Source organism: Podarcis bocagei, assembly GCF_964188305.1.
Source record: "Podarcis bocagei genome assembly, chromosome: 1".
Classification (NCBI taxonomy): domain Eukaryota; kingdom Metazoa; phylum Chordata; class Lepidosauria; order Squamata; family Lacertidae; genus Podarcis; species Podarcis bocagei.
This window is the reverse complement of record NC_138125.1, coordinates 89618019-89645427: the sequence shown is the minus strand read 5'-3', so window position 1 is coordinate 89645427 and position 27409 is coordinate 89618019. Positions and strand designations below refer to the sequence as shown.

Here is a 27409-nt window from a genome sequence, read left to right as displayed (position 1 = left end):
TACTGTGTTACTATCTTCATGAGCCACTCTGGGAACCTTCTCAGCAAAGTGCGGGGGTGGCAATAAAATGCTGTAAATCACAAAATAAATAGTATGAATAAATAAATGTGGAAGTATAAAAACTGCTGCTTTACCTCTAAACGATGGTCCCTGCGCCACCATGAAATCTAGCCATGCACCCCATTGCCAGTCGCATGCTGTCATTGTAAGAAACAATGTAGGACACATCACATAATGATAATGATGGTTTTTTTGTTTATACCCCGCCCATCTGGCTGGGTTTCCCCACCCACTCTGGGCAGCTTACAACATAACTAAAACCATAATAAAAAGCATCAGTCCTTAAACACTTCTCTAAACAGGACTGCCTTCAGATGTCTTCTAGAAGTCAGATAGTTGTTTATTTCCTTGACATCTGAAGGGAGGGCGTTCCACAAGGAGGGTGCCACTACCGAGAAGGTTCTCTGGAACTTCACTTCTCACAGTGAGGAAACCAGCAGAAGATCCTCAGAGGAGGACCTCAGTGTCTGGGCTGAGCAATGGGGGTGGAGCCTTCAGGTATACTTGGCTGAGGTTATTTAGGGCTTTAAAGGTCAGCACCAACAATTTGAATCGATGCTCAGAAACGTACTGGGAACCAATGAAGATCTTTCAGGACTGGTGTTATATGGTCCCGGCGGCCGCTCCCAGTCATCAGCCTAGCTGCCGCATTCTGGATTAGTTGTAATTTCTGAGACACCTTCAAAGGTAGCCCCATATAGAACACATTGCAGTAGTTCAAGCGGGAGATAACCAGGGCATGCGCCCTGACGAGACAGTCTGTGGGCAGGTAGGGTCTCAGCCGGTGTACCAGATGCAGCTGGTAAACAGCTGCCCTGAATACAGAATTGACGTCCATGGAGAGCTGTGAGTCCAAAATGACTCCCAGGCTGCACACTCGGTCTTTCGGGGACACGGTTACCCCATTTAGGACCAGGGAGTGCCCCACACCCACCCGCCCCCTGTCCCCCAAGAACAGTACTTCTGTCTTGTCAGGATTCAACCTCAATCTGTTAGCCACCATCCATCCGTCAACCACATCCAGACACTCACACAGGACTTTCACTGCCCTCACTGGTTCTAATTTGAAGGAGAGATAGTGCTGGGTATCATCTGCATACTGGTGGACATCCAGCCCAAACCCCCTGATGATCTCTCCCAGCACCTTCATATAGATGTTAAAAAGCATGGGGGAGAGGACGGAGCCCTGAGGCACTCCACAAGTGAGAGCCATGGGGTCCAAACACTCTTCCTCCAACACCACTTTTTGAACACGGACCAGGAGGAAGGAGCAGAGCCACTGCATCAGTGCCCCCAGCTCCCAACTCCTCTAGATGGTCCATTAGCTTTGGCATGCTGAAAAACATATGACAACTCATCCAGATAACCAACACTATTTTCCCTCTCTCCTTTCCCTCATGCCTGAAGAAGGAAGTGTGGAAATGTAAAAGTAAATCAATCCTTGTGTGTCATTTTCCAAAAATGGAAGACTTCATGTGACGTCCACTCAATGCCTCTGCATATACTTTTAAACATTAATAGTGTACAATGGTGCTGCCATACCAGAGCTTTCCAACTCAGTTTTAAACCAGCCCTCCTCCTCCTTTTTTGGTGTACCCTCAATGTCAGCAGATATCTAATTTGTATCTCTTAAAACAAATTAGCAAATTAGATATTGCTGGGACTAGACACTGAGCAGCAATAGCTGCTTGTATCTTGTAACATCTAGCCAGACCCTCACTTTTCTTCTTCCAGAGTTCGGGGAGCAGGGTTGAGAATGCAATGTGAGGTTACAGAGGGTGAAATGCAGATGCGAGACATCAGAAGTGGAAAGAGGGAGGGGAGGAAGAAAATATCTTCAAGGAATTGCATCATTTTGCTGAATATATCAAGCAGGTGAAACTTGGGGTGACAGAGAGAACACATCCATCCTTGAGACAGTATTATGTTGAAGTTGCTGGGTAACTGGGAGGGGGAAATGAGTTTAAGGTAAACATTTATGAAGAAAATACAACATTTTGATTACAGGTCAATGGTTCTCTCATACGATATATATATACATCTGCTATAAATCCTTAATCTGCCAAACAGGTCTCTACAAAGTCTTCCACGGTGACATATTAATAACATATTACAATCCTAGGGAAAATAAATAAAACAAAGTAAACACAAAATTGAGATATTTTTTTGTTGTTTTTATTTATTTTTGCAGAATTGCAAAAATATGGCCCTGAGGAAGACTCTGTTGAAATACATTTGGCATATTAAAGATTTATAGCAGTTTATTTATATGGGGGGATTGATTGAACTGCAATTTTTAAAAATGAACTCTTTATACATTTTCACCTTCACTCCATCCCCCCACCCCACCCCCCAGTTATCTGGTTCTTGTTAAGGACAGTATTAATCCCGGTTTGTTTTTACATTGAAGTTACTGAGACTTTAGCTGAGCTGGGGGGAAAGTAGGGCAACAAAGCTAAATTGGTGGCATCCAAAAGGTTAGCAGGCAGGGGTTCAGAAAATACCCTAAGAATATTTGTGCAGGACGGGAAGAGCAATGAAACCTCCGTCAGACGGTCTGAGGGACATGGGTGCCACACTACCATCATCATTCAAAACAATCTCTGCCAACCTGGTGCTCACAACTCACATCAGCCCCAGGATGGCAGAGACTGATCTGAAAGATGGAAGAAACCCACATTTTTTACAATCAGTGGGAGCCATGGGAATGTTGCTCACGGCATCGCCTGCCTCAGATGGCCTGGCAAGCAATTGTAACTGGAAGCTTGCCTCTCATCTAACACTTATCCTCATCCCTATATCCTCATGCCACATGCCTGGAAAGTCACTAAGTCACCCCTCAGAGAAAGTGACAGGAGCCCATGGGGCTCTTTGACATCCCCCACCCCACCCCACACACTCAATATCCAAAGCATCTTCTCCAGCACTTTAGCCTGTTGACCTTGTCAATTATTCCCTTGGCCTCGTGACCTCCAGCCCCCTAGGGAAAAGGTATCTAAGCCAAAGAGCTTTCCATGGGGAAATTCAATCACAAAAGTAGGAATGGAGGGGGGGGGAATATAACTACTACGGCCTTGAACAGGCCCATCCAAAATTGTTCCAAGTCTCAGGTTGGGTACAGGCCTGGGCTTGAGTGCTGACAAGCAGCGCCAGAATATCGTAAGTGAAAGACAGCAAAATTCTTGAAGAGGAGGATTAGATAAGGGCTCAGCCATACTTTTGTTTACCCCACAGCTTTCCCCCTGGAAAACCAGCAACTTAGCACTGAATTAGAGCAAATGGCACCTGTGTTTTCTGCAGATGGCCATTTGCTCCAATTTAGAACTTAAGAGTGGTTTTTCCAGGGGGAAGAGGCAGCACAAAGGCAAAACCACTTGGACCCATGCCTGGAAAGCGTGGGACAAGTGGAAAACTGCTTGGACCTGTGCTTTCTAGGCATGGGACCAGCGGAAGTGTGGACAAGACCTCAGTGCAGACAGAGGCACAACAAAGCTGCTTCCTGACCCACGGCTAATAAGACGAACTCCAATCCATCCAGCAAACTGATATATTACTGACCAGCCAAGTCCTACATCAAGAGAGGAAGGGCCACAGCTCAGTGGTAGAGCACATGCTTTGAATGCAGAAGGTCCAAGGTTCAATCATTTGCCTCTCCAGGTAGGACTGGGTGAGATCCTTCTTTGAAACCCTGAAGAGCCACCATCAATCGGTGTGGACAACATGGGCCTAAATGAACCAATGATCTGATAAGTGAACCTTTGAAGTAAAGGCAGTCCTGTTGTTAGTGCATGGAGGACAAAAGGATACTAGTGTGTATGCAGCATAAAGACAATGAAGTGTTAGGGCAATCCTCCAAAGGCCTAGACTGCCCCCTAAGGCCCATCATAGAGAGGTAACATTGCAATTTGGTGGTAGAACCCACAAGGCACATATAGTAGCCCATTATTTGCCAACTGTTGCTGGTTTTACCACTGGGATGTGTGGTACTACAAAGCATAGCCTGAACCAAGTACCCACAGCATCACACTTGTATAAAATAAACTCAACCTGCAGGTGGTTTTTCTGAATGAAACCCACTATCATCTTAGGCAGAGAGGCATCTGCAAAAGCAAGACCCAAACCAGGTGAAAATAAGTCCTTCATTACCACAAGACCAAGAGCTGGGACCTTAAATTGTGCTCCCCGCACCCAATACAGCTGTTAAGGACAAAGGTACCACATAAGGTCACCATCCCTACCTGCAAATAGAAGACATGACCCTTGTCACCAGTTGTGGTCAGAATGAAAGATGCCTTCTCCACAGTAGCAGATGACATTGGTGGGGTAGAGGCACTTACCTGACCTCCCGGCAGGCAAGTCACTGCTGCTTATGGGGGGAGGCGAGACTGATGGAATGAGGTCATCACAGTACAAACGTACCTGCTGAGCCAATCTGGCACTCCTAATAGTGCATCTGGCTCATTCCACCCCCTCTGCCTTGCCCCTTCCAGTAAGCAGCAATGACTTACTTACCAAGAGATCAGGTAAGCCCCATTATGCCATCTGCTACTGCTTCTCTAATGCTGCCCTATGTGGCTGACACTGGGGAAAGAAACAGTTTCGCTTTCTTATGCCTTTGATTTCCCCCATAGTCTTGTTATAAAGTTGCTCAACGGTTTGCTTTTCATTCTGTAGCAATAAACAAACAACCTTCTTGAACCCTCATTTAACTCTCCCTTCCCTTTATCCCAATGCAGTTCTCCCCTTGAGCCACACCCTCCCCTCCATCTGCCACACTCACATAACATGTTTTTACTGCAGGGCTCCCCAATCAAGAGCTCAACTGCTGCCTTTTAAATTGCTGTCTAATTAAGAGTGATTATTCTCATTAAGTTTACAGGCCACGGGTGCCACTGAAAGGCAAGAGAGGTTTACTAAAGCACAAGGACTGTGTCCTCCCTGAGCTACATGAATAGGAAATCAATCTTGCCTGGGGCTAACCACGGGGACAAGAACTAGTTTGTTCATTTATTAAGAAAATTTATACCCCAAACCTATCAGCTTGGCACTCAAGGGCAGCTGAGTTTACTTGCTGAAGCAAAGAGTCCTCAAATGTGCTGTTAGTAAGAGCATGGACTTAGGGCATGGACTTTGAAATCCATGTGTTCTGCCTTCTCTGAGAGCCAGGAACTATATTGGAAGAAAGACCTTACTGGTGCTTCAGAGTAAACCATCAGCAGTCAGGACAGATGATTATTTTAACCTTGAACACAAATTCCAACAGTAACACAATCTTCCCCATGTTTACTTAGCAGTAAGCTCCAGTGTGTTGAAGTGGGGCAAGGATTGCATCCCCAGGCCCATTTGACTTTTGTCAAGCTGTTTAATATTTTGAGGGATAGCAGAATGAGGCCCAGCCAGCATGAACCAGAGCAGTAATAATGATCCACCCAGTTCAGCACCTGCCTCTAACTGTGGCCAATACTGGACAGATCAGAGAAGTGCTCCCTTGTTTGTTGCCTTAGTGCAAAAAAAGTCTAGTGAAGTCCTGAGCATCAACATTTCACTCCAGAAATCTTTTGCTTTCTAATCCTCCCAAAATTTGATTAGTAGTGTTTTAATATTTCCCCATTTCCCACCAAAATCACACCACTGATTGCAGCTTGGAAATGAAGTACCCTGCTCATTAAAATATCTTGAAAAATTCAAATCTAACCACTGTCAAAAGACACAGGATTGAATGGCCTACTGCCCGAACCAAACATGGCTGCTCTTGTGTTCTTTTCCCAAGTTGCACTGCACTTACCACAGCACTCAAGGAGAAGAACTCTAATCCAGTTCTTTCTTTACCATTTCCCATGCAAGTTTGGGAGGAGGCCATGGTTGCCAGGCAACCTTAGCTGCCTGCCTAGCACACAAGGAATCCATATGAAGAACTGTAAGCATCTAGCATTTTTTCTGAAAGCAGACAAATAAAGCCAGGGCTGTAGCCACAGCCAATTTTTTAACTGAATAACCATGTTTCAGGGTTGAAGGACAGCAAAAGAGCTTTGACAAGACTGAACACATACAATGAGGTGATATTGCTCAAATCACTCACCTGCACACACATCAACCCAAGCTAATTTTTGTCTCCCAGAGGAAATGATGAACACATCTGATCGTAATGGGAAATGATAATTGGTGGCGCAGGGAAGCAGGCAACCCAAGGATATTGAGAGAGTTGCTAACTTAGGACTTGCAGATATTTTCTGTTTATGTGAAGTAGTAGCCATTTACATTGCTCCACTTTAGAGGTTATTCAAATTAAAATTATGGAAAAGAGCTCCAATATTATGAAATGCTCAGCGCAGCTAATGCTGCAGAAGACAGAATTGGGATTCAAGATGAATTTAACAGATTGGAGAACTGGGCCCAAACTAACAGAATGAATTTCAATAGGGACGAATCTAAGGTTCTGCACTTAGGCAGGAAGAACCAGATGCACAAATATAGGATGGAGGACACCTGGCTTACTAGCAGTATGTGTGAAAAGGATCTAGGGGTCTTGGTGGACCACAAGCTTAACATGAGTCAACAGTGTGATGCAGCAGCCAAAAAAGCTAATGCTATTCTAGGCTGCATCAACAGAAGGATAGTGTCCAGATCAAGGGAAGTAATAGTACCACTCTATTCTACCTTATAGAGAACACACCAGGAATACTGTGACCACAATTAAAGAAAGCTATTGGCAAGCTGGAATGTGTGCCGAGGAGGGTAACCAAGATGATCAAGAGTCTGGAAACCAAACCTTATGAAGAACGGCTGAGGGAGCTGGGTATGTTTAACCTGGAAAAGAGGAGACTGAGTGGAGATATCATAGCCGTCTTCAAATATCTAAAGGGTTGTCCTATGGAAAATGGAGCAAGCTTGTTTTCTCCCGCTCTGGATATTCAGTTTATTCAAGTTACAAGCAAGGAGATTCCAACCAAACTTTCTGACAGAAAAAGCTGTTTGACAGTGTAACAAACTCCCTCAGGAGGTTGTGGACTCTCCTTCCTTGGAGGTTTTTAAGCCGAGGTTGGATGGCCATCTGTCATGGATGCTTTAGCTGAGAGTCCCGCATTGAAAGGGGGTTGGACTAGATGACCCTCAGGGTCCCTTCCAACTCTACAATTCTATGATTCTAAGCTGCCTAACCGCACAGTCCTCTAGCTTGTATCTGAAGGCAGTTCATGTACTAGCTTTTCTTACACAGCCATAACCTCCCTAAAGAAAAGACATGGATAGTCAAATGCCCTTTTATCCAACGGTACCCAGAGGATTGAATATCTGACATCCAGTCAATGTTCCAAGAGAATAAAACCATTTGAACACATATACACACCCTTTCCATACATTGTAATATTCAGTTTCCTATCAGGAAATTACTGTATCTCCATGAAGGGAAAATTACCGTAACCTATGGTTAATTTGCAATTATGCATGGAACATGCAAAATTGTTTGTTTTATTAAATTTATAAAGTTCGAACCAAGGCAATTTAAATAAAATCAGGAATGTTTAATCTGCAGTTTAATTCACCAAGATAAAGGTTTTTCACATCTTGCTACCTGGTTGGTAGAATATAACGGTTTTCATTTAAAGAGGGCATTTATATAGGAGCATATGACAGAACCTTTGGTCAAAGCCATAACGTGCCTTTTGAACTGCAAAATTATATACATTTGGTTATATACCAACTGTTTAACATGGGTGGGGAGCCTGAGGTCCAAAGGGCAAATGCGGCCATCAAGACTTCCTATGTCTGGCTGTAGCAGCCAGCAAGGAGGGGCACTGCCACACAAATGACCTCCCAGCAGCAGAGTAGCTGCCACTTAGAAGAAGGGTTGAAGGGGCAGGGGCCCTGGTACTGCTCCCACACAGTGCCAACATCCCCACCACCTTGCTTGCCCTTACCTCTCCTAGTAAGCAGTAGTGCTTCTGTTGCCTGGAAGTCAGATGCACAGTGGCAGACCATTACTAGTCACTATTGCTCTCTGGTCCCCATGCCTCTTACCAGGTCACACTCTCCCCAAAGCCGCACCCCCTTTTCCCAGGTGACACCCCTCACCTGTCCTGCTCCAAACCTTACTCTGGTTCATTTGTCTGCCTAGAATGTCTCCCATCAACTCTTGCTTGCCTGAATGGAGGGTGGAGAGTTGTGGGCGCATGTCAATAGCTGTAGAAATCTCCCACTTATTTGGGCTTGCTGTGTTGTGCAAACAACACCTTTAATGCAGTGTTTGATTTTGGGCTGCAGATTTATTGACATAGAGCCTTCCTTGTAGATGGCACAGTATAAAGAACAGGTATGATGGGTCCATTTCCTAAAAGGATTACAATCTAAAACAGACACAGAGAATTATGGAGGCATAATTAGAGAAGAATATGTCATCACCCTGTTTTGCTATCTATAAAAAAGGATCAAATATTTTAAGTCTAATTGGTTTCTTTTCTTAATTCAGATTTTGTTGCAAACTACATTTTTAAACAAAAGACCATTAATGTAATTGAGCTTTTTAAATTGCACAAATCCTTTTTTATATTTAAAAATCTGATATTTTAAACATAATTGAATTTCCATCCTTTTATTTTCTTTCATTGCATAAAGCTGGCACAATTTCTGATTCCAGCTGCTACAAATATGACTGGCACCTTGGAGTTACAAATAGTTTCCAGATTTCCCAAGTAACCCTATTAAAACGTCGCTGATTATCATTCATGATTCTTAATCAGAAAGGGGTGCTATAAATACTTAGTGTCTAGACCTGAACTAACATCTAGTCACTGGATAGTATCCCCCTACCCCTCCCCACCCCAAAAAGCTGGCTCTGGTCTTTCACCTCTCTCTATTGTTGCTTTTGGAAAAGCAGGCAAGCTCCTGGGAACTCGTATGTTCTTCTCCCAAAAGCATCAGCTTCCAACAGGCTGGAAGTGATCAACAGAGACTGGAGTTCCCGGTTAGTACCCCATGCTGTTAAAACATTTCCTCAAAAGCATCTGGAACTGGCCATTATCAGAGAAAGGATGCTAGGCGCAATGAACTCTCTGACCTGGCAAAGCTACTCCTCCCCTGTTCTTGTCCAGGATGATAAATCACAACACGTGTCATCCCCCATCATTTAAATCATTGCAATAAAATCCTCCCACAGCAAAAAAATAAAAAAGGAAAAGATAAAACTCCGCATGAACACGTTGTGATCTTACATCACTGGAGAGCTTCGTTAGCTTATTAAGTAGCCAGCAATCAGGAAGCAGAGGGAAGCACGGTCTGAAAACATACACAAACACGCTTATTTTTGTGGAGGCCACACTCTGCTTCCATTTAAATGCTTCCCTGCATTGTTTTTCATCTCTGGTACTGGGGCGGGGGGGGGGGATCCAACAAGCTCATGAACCCTATGGCTGGGCCTGCTGATCAGAAGGTTGGCAGTTCGAATCCCCGCGATGGGGTGAGCTCCCCTTGCTCTGTCCCATCTCCTGCCAACTTAGCAGTTCGAAAGCATGCCAGTGCAAGTAGATAAATAGGTACCACTGTGGTGGGAAGGTAAATGGTGTTTCCGTGTGCTCTGGTTTCCGCCACGGTGTTCCGTTGTGCCAGAAGCGGTTTAGTCCTGCTGACCACATCATCATCACCATCATCGTCATCATCATCAATTTTATTTATACCCCACCCTCCCCAGCCAAGACCAGGCTCAGGGCAGCTAACAGCCAATAATAAAAACAAGTTGATTGAAATACAAATTAAAAAACAAGATTAAAATACAACATTAAAACAATTAAAACATTAAAATGAAGCCTCATCACAGGAAGAGAAAGGAAAAAAGAAAGGGGGGCGGAATCAAACTGGTTCTAAGCCAAAGGCCAGGAGGAACAACTCTGTCTTACAGGCCCTGCGGAAAGAAATCAGATCCCGCAAGGTCCTGGTCTCATGAGACAGAGCCGGAGCCAGTGTTGAAAAGGCCCTGGCTCTGGTTGAGGCTAATCTAACTTCCTTAGAGCCCGGGACCTCTAGAGTGTTGCTATTTATGGACCTTAAGTCCTCCATGAAATGACCTGGAAAGCTGTCTGCAGACAAACGCTGGCTCCCTTGGGCTGAAACGAGATGAGCACCACAACCCCATAGTCACCTTTGACTGGTCTTAACCATCCAGGGGTCCTTTACCTTTGCCTTTTTACTTATTCTTTGAATACAGGGTTCGGCTTCCTCTGTACACATGCAAGGAGACTAAGCAAACCATCAAAGGAGTAAGGAACTTTCCCCATGAGTCCAAGGGGACTCTGGGCCTGTAAGTCTCATGAAGGCTTAAACTGTTTAGGTCTCTTGTTCATATATTCAGATTACTCTCCATTATTACCATAACCAGGAATAGATAGGACAATGGGGAAAGGCTCCTGCGCAAGACAGATCATGGGCCAATTCATGCACAGAGATCTCGACTCAGTGCCCATAATTCAAATGGTTTTCAGGAACCGGAGGGTTCTGAAATTAAAAAAATACATTCCTGATTACTCACAACGCCAGTCAATACAGCAAAGAGAGGGCTCAACTACATTTGCATGCATCCCATGCCTAGAAAGCATGGCTCCAATCAGTTTTCCCCTTGCCCAACTCGTTTCCCAAGGAAAACTCACTCTTTAGTGCTAGATCGGCGCAAATGCCAGTCCAGAGAAAACCTGAATTGCTGTTTGCTCTGATTTAACACTAAGGAGCAGTTTTCCTCAAGGGAGAAAGCAGCGGCACAATGGGATGTGTGGATAAGCATAGCTTGTAGGAAATGCTTTTGTGAATCGGCACTCGTGAGTCTATCCCTCTGCTTGCTTCTGTTTCCTTAGGGAGACATCTAAAACTTAACAAAAAATCTGCCACTGTTTCTCCATGGTTTACCACCTCACTTTGCAAGAATAGCAAGAGCAAGAATAGCTCACATCTTTATTACTGTGGAGTAACTAATATGAGGTAGTGTTGGAAACAGACCCCAACAACACTGGCTCTTCCACCCAGATTTGAGAACCTGATGATCCATTGCCACTCTCTCCCCCTGAAAGGCCACTTCAGAACCCAGGCCAATTTCGGCAGTTGCAGAGTCCCCCCCACTCCCACTTCTTCTTGGCTTCTTTCTGTCCTCCAACTACCCACCTCCCCCCCCACACGCCTTTGGGACCACCCAAAGCATCGCTATGGCAACAAAGCGATGTCACAAACAGCGGGTTGTAACTGTAGGGACCAGGCAGACAGGCTCCGCTCTGGAGAAGCAGAGTTCTCTTTTCATGCAAATGTTTGTCCGATTAGTTATGTCCCAAAGCCCATTCCCGCCCCCCTTCCAGGCTGAGCAGCTACGGAGCAAATCCTGCCTTGTTACAAATGGGTCTCAGGGTGGCCTTCCAAGTCACTGGGCCCAACTGTATCAGGATCTGGCCAGCAGGATTACTAGATGAAGTATTGGAAGGAAGCACAAATAATGCTCTTTAAAAACAGATTTATTTTTGGCATCTCTGTTTTCCTGCCTGTGGAAGCACCTAACCTGTGGTATTTTCCCACTGGCTGCTTCTCTCCCATAACAATGGTACCTCGGGTTACAGACACTTCAGGTTACATACACTTCAGGTTACACACTCCGCTAACCCAGAAATAGTGCTTCAGGTTAAGAACTTTGCTTCAGGATGAGAACAGAAATCGCGTGGTGGCAGCAGGAGGCCCATTAGCTAAAGTGGTACCTCAGGTTAAGAACAGTTTCAGGTTAAGAACGGACCTACAGAACAAATTAAGTTCTTAACCCGAGGTACCACTGTAAATCAGAAATCTTGCTTATTCTCACACAAGCCACGTGCAGCAGGTTACCTGACCTACAGGACATGGAAAAGCACTGCTGGTGCTGCTTCGTGAGTGCTGGGAAGACCGCTCCCTCTCCTGCCAACTCCATCCGGCCTAGGGGGCGGGGCCTGCACTCATCGCCACAGCATAAGAGGTCTGGGAGAGGCCTCCGGGACACGACTGCTGGTGCTGCTGCTCGCGTGAGTGTTGGGAGGACCGCTCCCTTTCTGCCAACTCCATCTGGCCTAGGGGGCGGGGCCTGCATTCATCGCCACAGCATAAGAGGTCTGGGAGAGGCCTCCGGGACACGACTGCTGTTGCTGCTTCGTGAGTGCTGGGAAGACCGCTCCCTCTCCTGCCAACTCCATCCGGCCTAGGGGGCGGGGCCTGCACTCATCGCCACAGCATAAGAGGTCTGGGAGAGGCCCCGGGACACGACTGCTGGTGCTGCTGCTTGCGTGAGTGTTGGGAGGACCGCTCCCTTTCTGCCAACTCCATCTGGCCTAGGGGGCGGGGCCTGCATTCATCGCCACAGCATAAGAGGTCTGGGAGAGGCCTCCGGGACACGACTGCTGTTGCTGCTTCGTGAGTGCTGGGAAGACCGCTCCCTCTCCTGCCAACTCCATCCGGCCTAGGGGGCGGGGCCTGCACTACCATCACAGTTTAGAGGACAGAGCAGCTACCGGCAGCAATGGACAAAATAGTTTTAAATGTTTTAATTGCTTTTAATTTGCAGCACCTTAAATGGGGGTTGTTGTTTTTTATAATATATTATTTCATTATCTGCTGCAAATGTTAAAGATGTTTTTATATATTTTAAGGTGTTTTAAAGGTGCTTTTATTGTTTACTTTGCTGTACCACCGTGAATGGTGGTTTTATTTATGTAATTTTGTTTGTTCCATTTTGTTTTGTTTTTGGGGTTGGACACTGAGTGGGGTGGGGATTGGTTTTGTTTGGGCATAATTGTTTTGGTTGTTTTGTTTTCTATTTGTAAATGGAGGTTAGTATGAGGCTTGGGATTGCGACCGTGGAGGGGCGAGGGAGGTATGGCGGTGGGGGCAGATGTTACAGGCGAAGGGGATCGAGATATGGATATGCTCGTACCCCTTCCAATCTGCGCCCCATCCCGAGAGACGAGGGTAGGGTGAGCAAGGATTACTCACCTCCTTCACTGGTGTTGTGCAATGCCAGGTCTATAGGCAACAAAACTGCTACCCTGCGAGATTTCTTTATCTCGCAGGGAGTTGACCTGGCTTGTGTGACGGAGACCTGGGTGCGCGAAGGGGTAACTGTTACCTTACGAGAGATGGCGCCCCCGGGTTTCTCCGTCCTCCACCAGTCACGGACTGTGGGCCGGGGGGGAGGGGTGGCAGTATTAATCCGGGAAGATTGCTCTTTCAGGGCTCTACCATCGCCATCGATCCCCGGCATTGAATGTGTTGGCCTAGTGTGGGGCTCCGAGGAGAGCTTGGCTGTCTGGCTGGTGTACCGGCCACCTAGCGCACCAGCAGCCACCCTGTCAGGCCTGCTGGAGGCGGTGGCCGGCTGGGCCTTGGAGTTCCCTAACCTATTGGTATTGGGAGACTTCAACTTCCACGCTGATGCCACTCCCTCCTCACAGGCTCTGGACCTGGTGCCTTCCATGGCGACACTAGGGCTCTCCCAGTTTGTTTCGGGCCCCACACATCAAGCAGGCCACACGCTGGATTTGATCTTTGGCGCCGGTATAGATGTGATCATGTCTCCTTCGATGAAGGTGCCATGGTCTGATCACTACGCTCTGAAAGCCAGGATTGACTTTCCACCCCCACCCTGCTTAGGTGGCGAGCCGATTTGGGCTCGCCCGCGGAGGCTGATGGACCCGGATAGATTCCGTCAAGCCTTGCGGGACCTTGCTCCCCCTGGCGACTCATTGACTGAGCTTGTTGAGGGCTGGAATACCCAGCTCCTGGCAGCCATCGATGAGATCGCACCTAAGCGCCCTCTGCGACCCCGCAGAAACCGGGCTCCCTGGTTTACCGAGGAGCTTCGGAAAATGAAGCGGGACCTCAGACGGCTAGAGCGAGTATGGCGGGGTGCCCGTGACGGAGCCTCAAGAACATCTTATAGGGTTTTTATGAAAACCTATGAGATGGCAGTGAAGGCTGCTAAGAAGTCTTACTTCTCGGCCTCCATTGCATCCGCTAGCTCTCGCCCGGCGCAATTATTTAGTATAATACGGTCTTTAACGTCCCTTGAAGGACAGCCAAATTTAAATAACAATCTGACACACAGCTGTGAGGCATTTGCGAGCTTTTTTGCGGAGAAGGTCCTGTTGCTCCGCCATGACCTCCCTGCCAATTTGGATACAATAAAGGAACTGGAGGCCCCTCGACTGTCCTCGGGTCCAGTATTGGACCACTTTGACCGGATATCTCCAGCCGATGTGGACAGATTCCTCCAAGCTGGAAAGCCCACCACCTGTCCTCTTGACCCGTGCCCGTCATGGCTGATTAGAGCGTGTCCAGACGAGGTGCGGGGCCCCCTGGGGGATATCATCAATTTGTCCCTTGGCACCGGGATATTCCCAGGGGAACTGAAGGAGGCGGTGGTGCGTCCGCTCTTAAAGAAAACATCATTAGATCCCTCAGATCTATCCAATTACCGCCCGGTCTCGAATCTTCCATTCCTGGGTAAGGTGATTGAGAGAGCGGTTGCTGAACAGCTTGGTAGGTTTCTGGATGAAACATCTGCTCTGGACCCATTCCAGTCCGGCTTCCGCGCTGGTCATGGGACCGAGACGGCTCTGGTCGCCCTAACAGATGATCTCCGCAGGCAGCTGGATCGAGGCGGGTCAGGGCTGCTGATTCTTCTAGATCTGTCAGCAGCCTTTGACATGGTCGATCACGAACTCCTGGACCACCGCCTTGCCGACGTGGGGATCCAGGGCACAGTCCTTCAATGGCTGCGCTCGTTTCTCTCTGGTCGGGGACAGAGGGTGGCGCTTGGGGGGGAATTGTCATCACGCCACTCCTTGGTGTGTGGAGTGCCTCAGGGTGCAATTCTCTCCCCGATGCTTTTTAACATCTTTATGCGCCCCCTCGCCCAGCTTGTCCGGAGTTTTGGGCTGGGTTGCCATCAGTATGCTGATGACACCCAACTCTATCTGTTGATGGATGGCCATCCTGACTCGGCCCCAGACACACTGACCAGATGTCTGGAAGCTGTGGCTGGATGGTTACGTGGGAGCCGGTTGAAGTTAAATCCTTCGAAGACAGAGGTCCTCTGGCTGGGGCGGGACGATATGGGATTGAGGGGGCAACTCCCATCTCTTGCGGGGGTGCAATTAGTGCCAGCACCGTCCGTTAAGAGTTTGGGTGTAATCTTCGATACCTCCCTCTCTATGGAGTCGCAGATTGCAGCTATAACAAAGGCGGCATTTTTTCATCTCCGCCAAGCTAAGCAGTTGGCCCCTTATCTCTCTCGTCCTGACCTAGCCACTGTGATCCATGCGACGGTCACCTCCAGACTGGATTATTGTAACTCGCTCTACGTGGGGCTGCCCTTGAGACTGACCCAGAAACTCCAGCGGGTGCAGAATGCCGCGGCGAGACTCCTTATGGGGTCTTCGCTGCGAGAGCACATTCATCCGGTATTATACCAGCTGCACTGGCTCCCGGTGGAGTACAGGATCAGGTTTAAGGTGCTGGTTTTAACCTTTAAAGCCCTATACGGCCTAGGACCCTCGTACCTACGGGACCGCCTCTCCTGGTATGCCCCACAGAGAAATCTACGGTCTGCAAATAATAACATCCTCAAGGTCCCAGGCCTCAGAGAGGTTAGGCTGGCCTCAACCAGAGCCAGGTCCTTCTCGGCTGCAGCTCCAAACTGGTGGAATGCTCTGTCAAAAGAGACTAGGGCCCTGCGGGACCTGACATCTTTCCGCAGGGCCTGCAAGACAGAGTTGTTCCGCCAGGCCTTTGGTCAGGGCGCAGCCTGACTCCCTCCTCTGGCAACCTGCACATAATTCTGCTTAATTGGTTGCCATCAATTTGATTTAATTAATTTTTATAATGAAATATTTTTAGATTGTGTGATTATTTGACTGATTATTTGATTGTTGTTAGCCGCCCTGAGCCCGGCTTTGGCTGGGGAGGGCGGGATATAAATAAAATTTATTATTATTATTATTATTATTAAATAGGTGGCCAGAGATTATCCTAGCTTCGACACTCACTCGTGTACAGCAGGTCACATGCACGTCTCCAATATGATCGGTCATGATGCCTGGAAGGGGCTTAGAACAGCCAGATCCACTTCTAGATATTGGTGCCACCGTCATGCGTCCCAAGATGCAACTGCAAAACACCTTTCTAGCCTAGTGGGTGGTCTCCAATATGTCATGCTCAGGTTTCCACAGTTCCAAATACCCATCCACTATCTGCATTAATAGATCGCCTCCAAATGACCATAGAGGCTCTCTCAGTGAGAACAGTTCGTTTTGCCCTCCCTTTCGCTGCAAAACCGGTAAAGAAAGGGGCGAGCGATCTGGTTCTCACAAGCGCCGGGAAAACAGTGAAAAGTCAATTTCCCCCTCACGTGAAAACTAATGGCATTTTAAACAGGGGAGAAAGGAAGAAAATGCTTCTAAGCCCGACATCCCCGGCTTCCCTGCAGTGTTCTCCAGTGGCGCAGCGAGCCGGATAGCTGGACATCTGCTTCACAGCAAGCATCAAAGGCTTTCCTTGCAAAGTCACATCCAGATGGAATCCTTTAGGAGGGTTTTCCTCTCCTTTTCCCGATCCTCGTCTCCCTTTCCAATCCCTGAGAGGCAGTCTTTGAAATCCATCCATCAACTGGCATTAACACATGGATGCACACACGCGCACACACACACACACGAAGAAACAAACACAAAGCTCTCCCACGACATCCCCTCCTTCCTCCTCTACAGTTGCCCTGTTTGGAAATGCGGTCAAAAGTGGAAGGAAACACTCCAGCCCAGTAACTGCAACCCCTCGACCAGAAGCCCGGCTTCGCTTTGCGACACAACCAAAAGCAAGCACCTTGGGAGTAAGGCGAGGGAGGGAAATGATGCTGCGGGATGTCGTCGAAAGACATCTACGTACCCAAAGCATGCAAGACAGGCAAACCCAGGTCATCCTGTCACCAGATCGGCCCTTTGGGAGACTCAGTGAAACCGACAGCATAACAGCATCAGCTCAGCACATCCTCCGCGCAGCCAAGGGGTAGGAGGACTAAGCAGAGGCAAGGAGAAAGTGCGAGGCTTTCCAGCCAACAGCAACGTCTGGGCATGTGCCTCTCAGCCGCTGCTGCCTCTTCGCCTTCCCTTGCCTGGTGTCACCGTGGATTCCTCTCCTTGCTTCTTCTTGGGTCAGCTCCTTCACCTCCAAAGGAAAGGGGGAGGGGCGGTGCCTCTGGAGAAACCCTCTCTTTATGGCTGCAGACCCCTCCCCTCCAGGCCCCTCCTCGATGGGCAGCTGCATAACTTTGCCGCGCTTTTATATAGTTTAATGGTTGAAAGGCTGCCGAGTTTCAGCTGCAGCCCCATCCCCACAAGAGAAGCAAAGGGAGGAGGAGGAGGAGGGAAGGAGAAATGAAACACACTGCTATGCTCCTCCGGGGGAAGCTGGGGCTGGCTAAGCACGAAAGGACACTGAAGTCGTGTTCAGGAGAGTCTAGCAGATTTAGACCCACAACCCATGAGCAATAAAATCCTTATTGTGGGAAGCCTGTCTCCGAACCAGCGGCAGGCTATCTGAGCATTAAATATGACAAAATCAATCTCCAGGACTGAATTCTTCTGGATGGTGGTGTCGCACCATCTCTAAATACGAACAGCACCTAGCATCATTTTGGTGTTAAATGACGACTAACTTGTAGCAGCAGATATTCATGCCAGAGGCTTTGATTGTTTACTCTTTTAAGTCATGGAATTTGGTTTCTGGCCAGTCGCTATTTATGCCAAAATTTGGCATTTGAGTTAAGTTCCACTGCAAAAGCAACCAATTTGCCATGAATTCACTTGTAGGGCTTGGGTTTGAGGGATGAAAAGAGGTCTGGATCTTTTGGCTGCGTTTCTTTTAACTTCTTTTAACTTAACAAGCACAATCATTGCAGTCTAAATATCAACATCAGATATCTGAATTAGGATTTTGATAAAAAAAAATTATGACAGAAATCATTATGGCGAAGTTTGCCTTTTGAAGGTAGGGATTAGCATAGCCCTATGCTATGTGGAAATGCAAAAAGGAAGAAAGTCCTTGAAAAAGAGATAAATACATATTCTCTTAATTGGTTTTGGAAGCTTGCCAAATGCATTCTGCTTCTGGAAAATAAGGTGCGTGCATTAACTTTCCTGCATTTTTTGCAAGCACCTTAAGACAGGTGGACACAGTCATACTTCCCGCCCTGCTCAAAAAGCAAGTCTAATTGGCTCTTGGTTTCAGCCTTAGATATCTCTTAATTCCAATTCCTGCCATACACAATACCCAACATAAAGAAACAGCTGTCAAACCACATTGCCCCAGGTTAATGTACCTCTAGGCCCTAGGCCAGAGGCTTTCAACCTTTCTGAGTCCACAGCTCCATTAACCAACTACACTCTTTCTACGGCACCCCTGTGGGGATCAGGAGCCCAGTTATGTCACCTCTTGCCTGCAGAGCTGGCAGTCTCTCACTCTTTTTTGAACACCCTCCCTTGTGGAGTGTTCCCCCAGCCTCCTTTCCTCTCCACTCTCCTTATGAGTCCTCCAGGCAGCCGCTGCTGTTGCCCCTGGTCTCTGAGCTGCCTACCCGTCCCCTACCACCCCAAAGAGAGATTCCTTCTGGAAGCACCATTCACCTATGGAGCTTATAGTCAGGGCTGCTACAATAAACAGCTGTGCAAGGCTTGGAGAGGCAGAGATGTAAGAGAGCATAGGGGAGGGAGGTAAGGAAAAAGAGACAGAGGCCAGTGATGCCCATGGCACCCCAGGGTACCATGGCACACTGGTTGAAATCCACTGCCTCAATATGCAGCAGAGAGGCAACTCCTCCCATTCACACTCCACTTGCTAAAACTAGACAGCTGCATGAGACGGAAAGAAGAATATAACCTTGCTACAAATAGGCGAGTTGGCACACACAGAGACACACACAAACCAAGGACAACTAGCTGGTGGAAGAAGAAGAAGCCTTAATTTGGCAAATCTGGAGCAGCTGAATTGACCACATGGGTCCTCCTCACTCTCCTACTAGCTCAGTGCTGACTGTTCTTTTTTCTTGGGCTTCCTTGAGCCTGCTGTCTTGGCGTTGCCGGGTCCTGCCAATTGAGATCCCTTATTAAAAACAGCTTGGGCCTGGAAGTGTGTTTCCCCCTGAACGGCCATGCTTACATTTGGTTCATATTTCCTTCCAGCAACACAGAGAATTCGGTTCACGTTCGATTTCCAGATTAGACAAGCCTTGGAAACGCAGCAGGGGGTGGACCAGTGATTGGCAGTTTTGAAAGAAAGGAGTAAATGTGGGGGAGAAAAGAGAAAAGCTTTGAGAGAGAGAGGGACAAAGACTTAGGTGGGTTGGCTGATGGATGTGCTGTACAATCTTAACTGAGCTAAAAGACCTAGACCTATGAGCCCTGAAATTGATATGGGGAGGGTCTGTAGCTCACTGGCAGAACACATTATTTGCATCCAAAAGGTCCCAGATTCAATCACCACCATCTCCAGTTTAAAAAGTTTAGCAGGGCTGCAGAAGAAAATGTCTGAGTCCTTGAGAGCTGCTACCAGTCAGAGTAGACCATGCTGAGCTAGATAAACTAATGATCTGGCTCCGTATAAGGCAGTTTTATATGTCCAATTATTGGCCAATAAATGCAGCCTTGCAAATATGCCTACAGACATTCCTAGCCTGCCTGTCTATATATACCTACACCTGTGGCAAATGGGCAGCCCAAAGGCAGGGAGGGGACTTTCAGTTTACAAAAACTTCTTTGCTTGGGCACCTGAAGGAACAACTTGCTGTCCTAAGTGAACAGTCTGGGGACAAAGTCTGAAACTACAGGACACTGATATCACTGTCTCTGTGGGATCCATATGAATTTCCTACAGCCCAGATCAAGCAGATGGTTGCATGAGGGAGCTCCTTGAAGAATGCTGCCCAGTGAGTCATTCACCTGTGCCAGTGGTTCACCACACTGGTGAGCCAGGAGAGGATGGCAATTGTAGCAGGAAGATTCAAGGACAATCATAGAATTTTTTAAACATTTCAGAGTATTGTAGTATACTAACAAAACAAAAAAATTCTTATTTACATAATATGGATACAGTACATATCTTTTCAAAATGAGAGCATCAAGTATGTGGGAATGATTCATGTTCGTAGCTGCATTGATTTATAGTTTCTGGGTGTCCCATGATCATATTATAAAGTAGCTGTGTTCTGTGTTGTTTCTTTTTGTTTTCCAATGTATTTCTTATCAATAAAAAATAATGTTGTGGTGAAAGCAAATTTTTATTCTGAAAGTAGGGCCCAGAGAAACAAGTTTGAGAACCACAAGCCTATGCCATCAGTTGCCTCTGGCCCAGTGGCTTTGGCCTCTGGCTACTGCAGAATTGACATTGGCTCAGGTCTGTCATGGCCATTCAACATTCATCTTCATCTGATAAAACCAAACCCACAACTGGGTCATGTCCCAATGTAATGTAGCTCGTATATAAGCAGCACCATTTCCTTCCTCTGGTGGTATTGCTTTTTAAAGAGGAGAATGAGATTAGGGAGGGTTGAAGAAGGAAAGTGAAGTGGGGAGGGACAGAGAGAAAATGAGAAAGATAGCTGGCTTGCAAACAAGATGGTCCCAAGCCTTGGGCTGGGACAAAATGGTGAGCCCCAGACAACAGTGAAGTAAAGTACCACTACAAACAACTAACTAGAGCTTACCACATCAGGACAAAGCCCAATAGGCCCAGTTTATCCCTGGGTTTAAGGATTTCTTCCAGAATATGTTAGTGTTTCCTATGCACCAATGGAGCAAGCTCAACTTACAGTTCAATGAATAAATGCTGCCACATACACAAAACGGCAGCCACACAGTTAGCTCTCCATCTCCTTCCGGAACATTCTAAAAGAATTTACCTATCTCAATGTCACTGCCATCACTTACTTCCCCGAAGCCCTATTGCCAGCAGCCATTGATGGGAACTGTGGTGGTAGGAAAACTCAGAAATGTCATACCATGGGTTAAGTTCTACTAGACATTATGAACCAGGAGCTAAACACTGATATGATCATAGCACAGCTACCACTGGACGGGCCTATGGACATCTTCCCTGCTGCTGATTTCTCCAGGTACAGGACTCTAAAGGAATTTAAAGGCAGCATTGAAGACATCTCAAACATTTGATCCATTTAACAGGAGATTATACTTTTGCCATGTATGTCTCAGGTTCTGTTGTGCTACTGACACAAAACAGGAAGTCCACACCAGAGATAGTTAGAGTACATATCTATTAATATAGGCTACATTCACACCATCTATTTAAATTGTTGTTGTTGTTGCTAAAGCACTATGACACCACTTTAAACAGCCATGGCTTTCTCCAGAGAATTCTGGGAGCTATAGTTTGTTTAAAGATGCTGAGAGTTTTTAGGAGACCCCTATTCCCCCTCACAGAGCTATGATTCCCAGAGTTCCTGTGAAGAGGGATTTGGTTGTTAAAAGCCATGCTGGGAACTGTAGCTCTAAAATGGGAATAGGGGTCTCAGGGCTCTTAACAAACTATAGCTCCTCGAATTCTTTAGGGGAAGCCATGACTGCTTAAAGTGCTACTGTAATGCTTTAAATAGATGGGGTGAATGTGGCCATAATCACACAACTGGGATTCCTGCAAAGTTGCAGCATGAAAATCCTAGGTGCCTACAGGGCCATCTCTTAAAATAAAGTACATCTGGCACTTCTATTAATTACTTCATTTATACAGTTGCCCCACTCTTTCTCACAACATTTTCAAGACCAGGTTAGGGCAAGAGACATGTCGTGCCAGAGTCCGCTCCATTTTGCTGTGCTGCCTGACGCAATGAGACCTTACAACAAAACCAGAGCAGGCAGCCGGCCTGGAGGACGAGGGACCTGACTCGCCAAGCCCTGTCTGTGAAACCACAACAATGCCGCCTTTTATCCAGTACCACAGCAGGGGAGAGAGGAACCACCACAGCTCTGCCTTTCCTTTCCCTCTGCTCCTTCCAAACCGCAACCCCAGTCACGCCAAGCCCCAGCATGGAGATATCAGTCACTGAAATGGCTTTGCAGATTCTGGTGGATAAAACCTAGATTTTGGCATCTTTAGGGAATTTAATGGTCTGTCATCCAAATTAAAGAAATCTTAGTCAATTAATTGCAGGGGTTTTATTTGTTTAATTGACTAATCAATTGTTTGGGTTGAATATGCCATTGTTATCATCCTGGCATCAAGTTGGGGCTTAATTCATTTGCCCAGGCTTTCCAAGTTTTGTAAGCTGATTAGGGCTTAATCTGCTCTGTTGTTTTCAGCTGCTTTATTTGTTTCATGGTGCATTTCAGTATGTATCGTTATTATTTCATTATTTGATTTAGTTGTTTTACTCTGTGTTCTGTATATTGCCCTGCTATCTGTACTGACGAATGTCAGATTCTACACATGTTTAATAAAACAAATTAGATACTTATTTTTTATTTGTTTAGCGGGGGAAATTCTCAATCTTTTTATAATCAAAAGAAGTTAAAACTGATTTCTAAAATACTGTAGTAATAAAGTACAATACAATATAGTAATAATAAAATAAAATCAATGTGAGTAAACAGTGAAACCACTAGAATTTGTGTGGCACTATATTGTGTATTTCTTTTCATTGAACGCTCTTTCTGTTTGTTTTCTTTAAATAAAAAAAATTCTGTATGCCTTAATTACAATTATGAAATGTATCAGCTCCTTCTTTCTATCTTTTCGTTCTCTTCTCCTTTTCTCACCTTTCTTGTCCTTTACCCTCTTTTTCTTCTCTTTTGTTCTCCCATTATCTTAAATACATGCTGTATCTTTTTTGATGGACCTTACACATGGGTGTAACCAAGGGTGGGCAGGCGGCAGCTCCCTACCCCCATGCCGATCAAGTAAAACAACAGAAATACTTAACTAACTGACCAGTCACATTGGTTCTGCCTCCCCTAACAAAAATCCTGGCTACACCAATGACCTTACATGACTTTTACTTTTTGATGACCTGTTGCCATCTATGTCTTTTCTTTATATGTGTGTGTGTGTGTGTGTGTGTGTGTGTGTGTGTGGTTTTTTAAAGGAGGAAACATAAAAATCCTGAAGCAAACATATTTTGATGTTCTTTTGGTGGAGACATAAATGTGTGGGAGCAGACATGTCTTAGAAGCATTTGCGTCTGTTTAAAGGGGAAGAAGAAATATCTCTTCTGATACTGTGCTTCTATTTTAATTATTTAAAAAATCAAAACAAAATCTGCTGTCCACTTAACTGGGATACCTTATCAATCCATCAAGAGTGATTTTTTATTAACTCTAACTGGTTAAATGTTGGAACTCCAACCTATGGGCAGAGGGACCATATCTAGACTCACAAAAGGCATATATATCCCATCATGCCCAGTGCAAAATGAATTTGGAAAGTTAAGGGGAAATCCCTTTAAACCAGCCTTTGCCTGAATGGGACTGATAAGAGTTACAGGCCAAAGCATCTGGAAGGCACCAGATGGTTGAAGGCTGCCTTAAGCAGGGCTACTCTGTAAGTAAGAAAGGTACCCTGGAGAACTCAGCAGCCCATTCAAGGTACGTGAGGTTCCCAGGTCCTCTCAAGAAAAAGAAGGTGGTGTTTCAATATCCCTCTACACGTGTGTCTTGAAGAATGCATGGCAAAAGAGGAGAAAGGGCAAGGGAAACCAAATAAAAGCACTTTTTGTGTATTCTCTCCCACCTATATCAATGTCCCTTTAAGTCATTCCGAAAATGAAAGCTGGTAAAACAAGATTCAATATTTTGCATTTTGCATTCAAGGCGCTTATCACTGCCAAGTTTTAGGGCTAAACAGTAGGTTTCATTCAGTTCTGTTCAGAAGTTCTGATTGTAATTGACTTGCAGCTGACATCTTGGCAAGCTTATCCTGCTAATTAACTTGCAAGGGAGCTCTAGTCTTGGGTAGCACTTGCAACTCAGCTCATGAAAAGGGCACTTGCTGTGCTCTTCCTAATTGCCAGTAGCATCATCAACTCAGATGGGACTGGAGAACCTGCTTATCATTGCACCTAGGTGAAAACAACTATTTGCATTTTTCTGATCCATTATAGCACCCAACTGCACCTAGCCTAGATTTCTAGTTAGAGATGGCAACCCCAGAGTAGGTTCCTGCTATCATAAAGGAGCCATTTTTACTGACGCCATCCCTAAAGGAAGTTCTTGCTAAGGAAAACAGAGGCATGCTTCAGATTTCCTCCATGCAAAATGTACACATTCTAAAGATCCTGGCCAAACATATGACTGAATTACTATCCTTGGATTATCCTTCTCTTTTCCTAGATAGTTTCCCCACAACCTGTCCAAAATGAAACTGCAGTAGATCTGTCCTGAACAGGTTCAGAAACCTACACTAGATATCCAAGGTCCTCAAGCTCATTCTATGTCAGAATTTCCTAGAATTCAAAGTATCCCCGACAGATGCCTCACAGGCTGTGCACACACCACGTATTTTAAGCATATTTAAAGCACATTACTACCCAACAAGGAATCCTGGGAACTGTAGTTTGTTATGGGTGCTGGGAACTAGAACTATGTGAGGAATAAACTACAGTTCCCAAGATTCTTTGGGGAAGTCATGTGTTTTTAATGCTTGCTGTGCCACAGTCCCACTCAATGATTTTGAGAGAGTCCACAAAGTCTCTAACAGAGTCACAATTCAGGGTGATCACATTGCATTGATATGCCTTTGTCCTGGGGAACGGGAAAATGCAGAGAAAATCTTGATTTAGAGCCTTGAAACAAACAGTGCTGGAGGCCATAAGGTGGATCCTGAGTGCTCTCTCCCATCCACTTTTTTTTTTTTTTTGGTTCCCTGCCTCCCTCTCGGTTTACAGCTGTGCTATCAAAGAGCCAGCTCATTAAAGCCCTTTATCACCTCATAAGTGCTTTTACTGCTGTTTCCCCTCCTATTAAAAAAAAACTTTACAAAGTGATAGTTGTAGCCAATGCAGTTCATTGCCCAGCTGATCTCATTACATGATGGGACAGCCTCCTCCCACATCCCTGCCCCAAAGCACAGGGGAGACAGGAAAGAAGGCTACAGGCAAGAGTTGCCAAACTGGAGACTTGAAGACCATACTAATATCTTGGGAAGAGGACACAAATGCTGTGCCTCCCCAGTAGCCTGTTCATTCCCTCCATCTCCTACCTTCTTTTGCATGCTGCCTTACAACAGAGTCGTACAGCTCAGTCGGTAGAGCATGAGACTCTCAATCTCAGGGTCGTGGGTTTGAGTTCCACTTTGGGTGAAAGATTCCTGAATTGCAGGGGTTTGGACTATATGACCCTCCGTTGTCCCTTCCAACTCCACAAATCGGTGATTCTGTGTTTTGTCCATGTTGCAGATAGGGGAATGCAGTCCGAGATATATCAGCTTCCTTAAAACCACAGCATCTCATCTCCTACACTAGGGATGGAGAACCTTTCTCAGTATGACAGAGCCACATTCCCTCATGGGCGACCTTTCAGGGACCACATGCCAGTGCTGGCCAGGACCAGAAGGAAAGGTGGGTGGAGCAACAGGTGAGACTCTTGACAGTCCAAGTCAGAGGCTTCTACATGCACCCATGTTCCACGCAAATCTCTCCTTCTTCCCTCCAGGTGAGTAAGAGGCATTGTCATAGTTCAAAGGCACATTCCAGACAGGCAAAAAGTGGGCATGGAGAAGGACTGTTGAGGGGCATAGCGTGGGGTTAGGAATGTGGACTGGGAAGTGGAGAAGGACTGGGAAGACTCCTAAGGGCCAGGTAGAGAGGTCCGGAGGGCAATATTCAGCTGCTGGGTGCAAGGTTCCCCACCCGTGTCTTACACCAACACACAATGCAAATGCAGAAAGGTCAAAATAAAGAGTGCAAATGGTGGGTGGTTACGTGCAAAGCAAGTGTTGCATGCAAACAGCAAACAGAAGAAAAAACTATGGCAATATATGCCAAGAACAAAATAGAACTGCTTGAGGGAGATGGGAGGCAATGCATACAACAGGCCATCAAGAATGCACTTTCCATCACTCCCAGTATCAGAAAAGCTGGTATTGCACCTATTGGTTTCCTGCTTCTACCAAAGGCCTGTGGAACAAGGCTTCCCATTCATCTGCAAGTACAGAAGGAAGGAGGATTCAGTGCCACACCCAGAGACTCCAAAATAAACTAGTGCTGGTCCCACTCAACTCTTTGGCTGCAAGATATTTGTTTTTAAAATAACATAATTGCAATTTTACAATGGATTAACTATCAGAATTTTCATAACACAATTGGGCATTGATAGAACATTAAGTCACTTGAAGGTGGGAAAGACTTACTGTCTAAAACCCTGGCTGTCTCATTCAACAAACCCACCTTTTGCTGTAAGGAAAGCAAGGGGGTGCACCGAAAAGTGTGGGGTAATACTTGCTTTGATGCAACATCATCTACTCTCCCCACAAATAAATCGGGCTGAATGATAATTCATTAGCAAACACTGTCTATTGCCTAGGCAAACAAATCAGGCTGAACACTCAATAAATAGATCATCTGGAAGTGGCCACAGAGGTACCAAAATATCTAGGACAGTAACTAACAGCAGCGATGGTCAATTGGTATTCGTATGGACCAGACCAGACCTGGCCCCCAAAGTAACTTCACATAACCCCAGTGGTCATTCTATTCTATAGAATAGAAACTTGAAAGTATGGCAGGGAAAAAAGTGCTCAAGTTATTGCATCAATAACTCATGTGCAAAGACGAACAACTACTGTCCATCTGCCTCTTGAAAAGATTGTGCAGGAAGCACATTAGCTACTTCCTAGCTCTGCCACCCCCACCCCCCAAATCATGATCTACAATCCACGTGCATGTGTTCCACTGCTGTGGAGTTCTTACTACTAGTGCCAACTTTTAGAACCTGACCATCCACAAAGAGCTGAGATTGTATGTCAAAATACCCATTACCAGACTATTGCCTGAAGAATAGTGTGATTCCCAAGAAACTGGCCATCCTCCAGCTTACAATGAACAAAGGAAAATATTGAATAAATTACAGAGCACTCAGAACCAGATGAAATTCAAAATGGCAGCTGAAATCAGGCTCACAAGACACTGGAACTGTTGGGCGGAATTCTTCCTACGACTTTTGCATGAGCTCCAGGAGAAGAGTAGCATGCAAACATAATAAACAAATGTGAAAGGGGTCCCCTTCCCCCTCACCACCACCTCTTTCTCTCTTGAGAGATACTCCAACCCTATAAGGAGGGAGATGAATACACTCAGGCAATATTTCATCAAAGG

At 46.0% G+C, this 27409-nt stretch overlaps 1 protein-coding gene across 14 annotated transcripts in view; it reads right to left on the bottom strand.

Moving 5' to 3' along the window:
- TNS1 (tensin 1) overlaps window positions 1-27409 on the bottom strand; it is a 325194-nt gene that overhangs the window by 235330 nt on the left and 62455 nt on the right. Inside the window, exon 1 of one of the 14 annotated variants that reach the window (XM_081196848.1) lies at window positions 16984-17098. The exons of the other annotated variants lie outside the window; for them this stretch is intronic. Coding sequence (XP_081052974.1) covers window positions 16984-17064 — 81 coding nt within the window. The 5' untranslated portion in view covers window positions 17065-17098. Of the gene's footprint in view, window positions 1-16983; window positions 17099-27409 lie in introns of those variants that run through there. 14 annotated transcript variants of the gene reach the window in all.